Source organism: Phaethon lepturus, unplaced genomic scaffold (genome assembly GCF_000687285.1).
Source record: "Phaethon lepturus isolate BGI_N335 unplaced genomic scaffold, ASM68728v1 scaffold2498, whole genome shotgun sequence".
Classification (NCBI taxonomy): domain Eukaryota; kingdom Metazoa; phylum Chordata; class Aves; order Phaethontiformes; family Phaethontidae; genus Phaethon; species Phaethon lepturus.
Window position 1 is genome coordinate 8,536 of NW_010559559.1, and position 8,061 is coordinate 16,596.

The 8,061-nt window shown below is 43.9% G+C and overlaps 1 protein-coding gene across 1 annotated transcript in view; it reads right to left on the minus strand.

Annotated features, from left to right (window-relative positions):
• Window positions 1-5,164: 5,164 nt before the first annotated feature.
• Window positions 5,165-8,061, minus strand: part of ZCCHC14 (zinc finger, CCHC domain containing 14) — a 52,561-nt gene continuing 49,664 nt past the window's right edge. The window contains 2 exon segments of the mRNA XM_010293382.1: window positions 5,165-5,893; window positions 7,570-8,061. The exon segment at window positions 7,570-8,061 is cut by the window's right edge and continues 999 nt beyond it. Coding sequence (XP_010291684.1) covers window positions 5,838-5,893; window positions 7,570-8,061 — 548 coding nt within the window. The 3' untranslated portion in view covers window positions 5,165-5,837.

Genomic DNA, 8,061 nt, shown 5'->3' on the forward strand with positions numbered 1-8,061 from the left:
CGGGCGAATGGCTTTCATTTTCCACACCTCCGTACTGAACATCGGACTCGGACGTGCCACTGGAATTACCAACCCACACTGCCTACCGAGTCTGTCACTTGTTTTGCATGTTACCACCCGAAGGGGGGATGAAGTCAGGGAGAACCGCTTCTAGAAGCAGCTCACGTCCAGGAGTTGCTGTCGAGAGTTGACGAACAAATGTTTTTTTTTCTGTCACTGAAGTCTCCTGCCACTTGCATGGGGTTTGGAAGATCTTGGTGTTACTACTGTCCTGAGCAGGGAGCAGCCTGTGCAGAGGAAAAGTATCTCGTAGGACCTGTGGTTTTCCTCTAGAGTTGTTAAGTGAAGCATAGCAGGATGAGATTACTCTTGTATATTATATGTCTGTGAACTAACTCCATCTGTTACTGGAAGCTAACTTACTATAACGGGGGAAAAAGAAGCAATACTACTGCGTCTTGGCACTCTAGCTCAATAAGGTGTACAATTTGTACCTCTCTACACCTCTTTGCATGCATCTCGTTCACAACGCTTACTTCAGATTTTTTATTGTTGTGTTTTTACTCCAATGTAAACTTTTAAATGCAGCTTGTTCTATGTTTAGTTTTGTTCGTGGAAGAAATTGTTTAACTCATAACTGACAACCATACTTGTAATTACAACGTGATTGACTGATATTCCTGTACAAATGTTGCTTTTTTAAAATTAATACAGTGCTGATATGGATGGATTACATCCCAATGTAACTATGGCTTGTGTGGTTATTTCTCGAGAGCTTTCTTAAAGCCAGTCTCTAGGGGAGGGCACAGAGAGGTCTGTTCTACCTGCTTCAGGACACATAAGGCCATGAACTGGGACCCGCTGACAACTACTAGACACTTGCACTGAACCCTCCGATATCGATCGTGATTAACAACTCAGAGAGGGAGCTACCACCCTCCAGGAGGAGGAATTTGAGGTGTCATCGCCCTGTAAAACAGTTCTGCTCTCTAGCTGGGTACGGACCGGGGTAGACGGAGGGGTTACCATATCACGGTTTTGTTTCTGCTCCTGCTCAGGGCTTCCGGACCCTGATGCTCTCGAGAGCAGCTCTCTGCTTGTCAGGAGCGACCCCAGGCACCGGCTACAGGTTGAAGGATGCAGGGAGCTGGCAATTCCTTTTTCTTACCCCAACCCGAGGCTTCCTCTGCACTCAGCGCAGACCTGTGTGAGGGGCCAGGCAAGGTGGCAGAGCAGAGCCCGGAGGCTCAGCTGCTACGTTCCCACAGAACAGGGCGCAAAGCTTCCCTCCTCATCCTCCCTCCGGCTCCCCTTTCCCCATGAAACGGGCTTGGGTAGGCAGCTGGAGTCAGGCCACAGCCGCTCTCGGTAACAAACAGCAAGTGCAAACCTTTGGGGGCAGCTCAGCTTCCTCGGCTCAGCCAGGAGCAGAGTCAAGGGGAGGAGAGCGATTCAGAAGCAGGTGTCTGCAGGTAGAGAGACAGCAAAAGTAATAAAGGGAATTTAAAAAAAAACCCCAAAGTCTCTGATAAGTGCCAAGCTGGGGAAGCCCCCACACAAATGAAGCCCCTTTAAATTAAAAAACTAGGAAGGGATTCTGTTTAACTCTTTATTTTCCATACATTAAATTTACTCAGATAAAAACATTCTAAAAATGTACAATTTTACTTTTAACAAAGTATAATAAAACATAAAAATCCCAATACCAGAATACTTGACATTTACAATTCAAAATCAAATTAGCTGAATATTAAATATTTACAAAACTATTTAAAATATTTATAAAGTTACATGCACAATTTGTAATACTAGAATTGACCGAAGTAAAAGAAATGGCTCAAATGGGAGCAGGAGTTTCCTTCATTCCTAGTGGAAAGTTATGTCCAAGAGAAGCTGTTAATCTGCACTTGAGAACACACAGGATTTGCTTTCTGCCTCAGTACCAACACGTTTTTTGCTTACCCAAGAAGAATTTAAGAGCGCAAACAGGTAGTTCCAAGGGTTTATGACAGGAGCTGGCGGTGGGCAGGGGCAGTGGGCAGTGTTACGGGGCCTCAGCCAGCAAAAGCATTTTCTAGACTCTTGCCAGTGCTCGGTTCCATGGATTTCTCTCCAGATTTGCCCACATCCATCTCACTTAGCAGGTGGTCTAGACTACCCCGAATCCACAGCTCCAAGTGTCCGTGACCTCCAGTTAAAAAACAGACGGCTAACCCACGTGCAGGGGTTTCACTTGATGTCATTTTTATTTTGGGGCGGCGTGTCGCTCTGCCAAATACCACAGACTACATTTAATTTTTGAGTACCTTCACCCTGAAGCTTGCCAGCGAGAAACAGCACGAAACAGAATTTTGGGTAACGGTAAAGGTCTAGTGTTAGACCATTATTTTTTGGAAGTCTGGTGCTTAATTTGCCAAGAGTTAATGACCATGGTATGAAAAAGTTTCACAAAAAGTGGAGTGTGACATGCTGTTTTAAGGAAAAGCATCGTGGAACTCTGATCAATACCTCGCTTGCTAAAATGAGGTTTCCCTCTTCGCACTCCTACTGTTTAACGTCGAGGCCGGCATATTTATTAATGCTTAATTTGCAGACTGCCAGCACAAGGAGGAGTTTGCTGGAAATTCCATCCTATTTTGAGTTTTTCTATCACCAAAAAAACACTTCTGAAAACACTTCTGAAACCGCACCGCACGTCGCTCACTCCCCCGAGGGAAGACTCGTTGTGAACTCTGTGCCCCTGCAGGGAGATGACCTGCAATTCCCTTCCATCTTACGCTTAAAAATCATTTCTATTCCACAGTAAAATCCATTTTGAGAATAATTCTTTTTATACTTTTAGGACAAAGATAGGAATAAATAGCATTCTTTGAAATCTCCATCTTCCAATGTACAAAAATAGGTTTAAGAACTGGTTCTTTCAGCCACTGAAGCTGGAACTACTAAAACAAGCTGCCTTTTTGGGGGAGAAAAGATGGATTTGTGCCTTTTAAAAACAGATTAAGGATTATTCTATGGAACTGAAGTGCTCTGTTTGGACTTACCAGCTTTGGTTGCTCTTGGTACAAAGTGGACAGCGTTCAGTAGCAGATCTGAAGCCACAACTCGCTCTGATTTAGGGAAGGCTCTGCAGCTGCTGCTGGCTCATCAAACATTTCTCTCTTACGCTCGTGTTGCTTTAAGGTACTCAAGACTTCTGAATTTGAACTTACTCTAAAACCAGACTTCACCATTTAAAAACGTTACCTAGAAGTACACATAAGCCACTTTAAAAAACATCAGCCTTAACTCTACACAAAGGAAACAATCCCAAAGAAAGCTCTGAAGAAAGGAATGAAACAGTTTGCTGGACAGAAGTTCAGTTTTACAGTCCTTTTGTTATCGTTTCGACTCTGTGATGAATGTTAGATGAGACTGTGCCCAGCCTCAGGCATTAAAACAAACTACAACTGGTACAGATTTTTTTTTTTTTCCTGCTGTTGATTTTTGCTATTTTGAGAGGGTTTTTAACACTTGCATCTGTGTTGAAATACAGTTTATTTAAATACAATTCAGTTTTAAAATATTGTTTAAAAAAGTGAAAAAAAAAAAATTAACGTTAAGGTTTGGCTTTCAGCACATGTTCCAGGCCACTGGAGAGACCCTCAAAGCTGTACATAGTAAACATTGTCACTGAAAACTGCACATTTCCTTCAGCGTAATACAGTATGACAGACTGTTCCTACCATTGTCTTGAGCTCATTAAGGCAAAGGAAATTGCATTGTCAGTTCTCATCACTTTAGTGTTGTAGGTCTGAAGGTTGTTCCTCAGAATACAGGTAACCTCCTCAAACGCAGGCAGAGCGAACGGCAGCATTTCAGCAGCGTGTGCAATACTGCGGGGTGTGTGAGCGGGGCCAAGAATACAGAAATCTGATTTTGGTTTTTTGGTTTTTTTTTTTCCCCATTGCATAGGAATAAAAAATACTTTTTTTTTTTTTTTTAAACCAAACATTATGCAAATTTAGATTTGGGTTTCCATAAAGCCAAATCTACTCTGAGCTGCGGATCGCTACCTGGACTGAGTTTGGTTTCTCACCATCTCATGTTACCGTGCCTCTCCGGTGATGCTCATTTTTCCTGCTGGCCTCCCCGGCGAGGCTGACGGCCGCCCTCTGAGAAAGCAGGACTGAAAGATGGCCCAGAACGTTCTTTCCTATGACCAAGGTACAGGAAGGTCCCAACTGTCAAGCTACCGCGTTTACCCCCTCACACGGACGTTTCACTGCTAAGGCCTGATCTCCTCGGGGCAGCTCTGCACCACTTCAAAACCTCCTTCTCGGATATGACTTCCCTCGCTTCCAAGCGAAAGCTGCGCCACTACACATACTATTCATCCTGGTGTGGTTTAAACTGGTGTAAGAAATACATCCAAGTGTAAACAAGGCTTCAGACTTTAAAGGTGTCTTCCAAATTACAGTATGCAAATATCTCTATGTCAGACATTTTAAAGAGAAGGCCTCACCCATTTAATGCTGTCAAATTCCTCGGGTGAGCCATGAGGATTAGTATCTTCTTTCAACCAGACAGGACCAAACTGTTTCAAATTAGCAGTTCAAGATTTGTTTGGCTTCCTCTCAAGTCCTAATTTAGATTTCTCACCCACAAATTATGTATGCTAAGTAGTTAACACCAAAGCTAGTCATCTACAATCTATTGCAACGAAGGAGGCTGACAATAAATCCTTCAAAGTCTTGATAATAATGAAGTTTACTACCTTTTACAAGTTTGACTTCTACCACTTCTGAATCCTGTAGCAAAAGCCTTGGGGTAGGAGTCAAAGGGATTTTTTTTTATATAAAGTAAAGCAAAAGCTTACAAACTCTGCTGCCAGAGTTCTTTTTTTTGTTTTTAGGATGGTTTAAAATTCATTTACAAAAGCAGAATAATAAGGTTTCTGTGAAAGAGACCTATATACAGTAACAGGACGTAAAGGTTGTTTCGTGTGTTACAGGAAAATATCGTTGAAGCCTTTATGACTCTGGAGTCTCTGGGACTTGGACCCTTGGAAACTAAGTTTATTCCACTGCTGGGAACCCAGCACTATCTAGTAATAAGTGAGACAATGAAGCACAAGTTTGTTTCCAGAAGGAACCGAAACTGCCATGTGTGTTCTTTTGGAAGGGAAAGGAGAGACTTACTTAAGATTTTTATTGTGTAGTTAAGTCACATAGCCTGCTGGTGCCAATTTTTAAAAGTTGGAACTTCTTTGCCTCTTGCACTGGTCTCAGAGTGACACTGTCTGCTAAAAGTGCAGAAAGCTTGAAGAGTTTTACATTCTTCTGTAGTGCAATCCTTAAAAATCCCAGAGATTAGTGCCTGATCACTTTTGAAAAAAAGTAGACATTTTACCTAGCCCAGAGGTGCCAAAGTCCTTCCGCCGAACGGCCACTCCTAACCTTCAGCCTCCAGCTTCCATTTCAGGATGTAGCTGCCCTGGAGTTAGATGTTTCACCTTAGAAAGTCTGCATATGGCAACATTCTCCAGCAAAAAAAGTACATTGGATGTTGTACTTGCAACAGAAAATGCAGCTGGCCAGTTCCACCATCCATCCAGTACGCATCGGTCCTATGACACGTCGTCAGAAGTTCCAACAACATGATCCAAGCTTGAATTTGGCAATCAAAAATGGGTTTGATGCACCCCTAAGCTAGATTTTCTACCTAGTCTAATAAAGTAAAGCACCTTTGGATTAAAAAATACATTAAGCTTAACAGCAACTGGACGTCTCAGTTTTGTATTTCAATCTCCTTAGATCTCCATGGCTTACAGTATTTTCTTGCCAGATGATAAAATATCAGTCTGTGGAGTCAAGACTTTCAGAGGGAGGAGCGTATTTCAGCCTAAACGTACCTGCGGAAGAGGAAACAAAAGAATTAAACATCAGCCTTCTCACATCCGTTACATCTCGGAACTTTCTAAAACAACCTGCTTCTTATTAGACACGTAATGCAGTATTACAGTGTAACACCAGCTTGCAGTGCCGTGGGTGAAGCTGCAGAAGAGGCTGACAAGCACATGTCTGCAGCTGGCAGAAAGGAAAATCAAATTATAAATTACACAGTAAAAGTCACCGGCTTAGATGTACTTTTAGGGCTGGCAAAAATTCATTTGGGATAGTTTAAGTGGAAGCTTAGTTAATAAAATTAAATTCAGCTTGAAAAGACGGCACACTACGCTTCTGAAGTTCTCCAAATTAGAACTGATGAGGCAGAATCGCTTCTTCCCCATTGGCCACTATCAAAATATTAGCCACAGAAACTCCACTAATTAGTTACCAAACCAGTCACTTGTCATTTATAGTTGTCAAATACTTGAGACCCGGTCTCCACTGTATAAAAACAAATGCAGACATACACTAAAGACATGATGTAAAATGTTAAGACCTCAGTGTTGTTCGCTGCAGCCAAAAGTTCGTATTTAATTTTTTAAGCCTATACAACGTGCAAATTATCTCAACAAAATATCAAAATAAAAAAAAATGGGACTAGAAAAACGCTCTCAGTAAACTAGCGTTTCTCTCTTAGTTGTTGAATTAAGGATTTCAACTCTCTCCAACAGTAATTTGTCATTCAGGTGACTATTTCGGGGAGGAAGGGAAAGGGGGAACAGAGATGTTCAGTTTGTAAGCTCCCAGGGGAACTTGCAATTACAACCAAAGATGACCTGGATGACAAGGTATAAGCAGCAACAACCATTCCTCTGCAGCCTGCCTGCAGCAGCTCCCTCCTTCCCTGAAAGCAGCACAAGGCCCACAGAGCACCCAGGTCTGAGCCGGGGCCTTCCTTGGGCCCCAGCCCTGGGTTGGGTCTGCACAAAAGTGAAGTTTCAATGTTTGTGAATATAGCTCAAAAGCACCAGCTTTCAAGAGGCCACTTCTCGAATCCTGTGTTCAGTTTTGGGCCCCTCACTACAAGAAGGACATTGAGGTGCTGGAGCGTGTCCAGAGAAGGACAACGAAGCTGGTGAGGGGTCTAGAGCACAAGTCTGACGAGTCTGAGGGAACTGGGGTGGTTTAGTCTGGAGAAGAGGAGGCTGAGGGGAGACCTTATCGCTCTCTACAGCTGCCTGAAAGGGGGTTATGGTGAGGTGGGTGTTGGTCTCTTCTCCCAAGTAACTAGTGATAGGACGAGAGGAAATGGCCTCAAGTGGTGCCAGAGGAGGTTTAGACTGGACATTAGGAAAAATTTCGTTATGGAGAGAGTGGTCAAGCATTGGAACAGGTTGCCCAGGGAGGTGGTGGAGTCACCATCACTGGAGGTGTTCAAAAACCATGTAGACAGGACATGGTTTAGTGGGCATGGTGGTGTTGGGCTGATGGTTGGGCTTGATCTTAGAGGTCTTTTCCAACCTTAATGATTCTATGATAAGAATGAGAGGGTTTTTTATGCAAGTCAGAAATTAAAGGATACAGCACTGCCACCAGACTCCCCTCCTGCCTTCGGGGTAGACACAGCCATTCCCCTTGGCTAAACGCAAAGCTCTGTGTGTCAGCCACAGCCCACATCAGCCCTTCCACCTGTTTTTACCTTGTCGATTGAAATCCATCGGAGGCTGTTTGCAGTCCTGAGCTCTGTGACCACTGGCCCCACAGTTGTAACAGGAGAGATTCCCATTTTTTTTGTGACTTGAACCATTGCTGTTTCCCATCATTCCCTGTGCCTGATACACCCCTGCGGTCCCTGCCATAAAGTTCTGCATTGGCGGTACCGCAAACGTTGACTGCCCAGTCATTACGGAGTCCGGTGCTATACCGCTGTTGTAAGCGGTGTGGACCACGGGGAAAGTCGTGCTGCTGTTGTACTGCTGCGTGTTGATGTAGCCGTTACTACACAAAGGGTTGAAGGGCAGAAATGGAAAAGTAAACATTGAAGGTCCTGAAAATGGGTGCTGGAAATAGTTAGCGTAGCTGACGGTCATTCCACTTGAACCGCAGTTCCCACTGCATCCGCAGGAGCTGCACACCATGCACCCGGGCGGCTGCGGCTGGCGCCGGTGGGGGGGGGGGGGGGGGGGGTTTT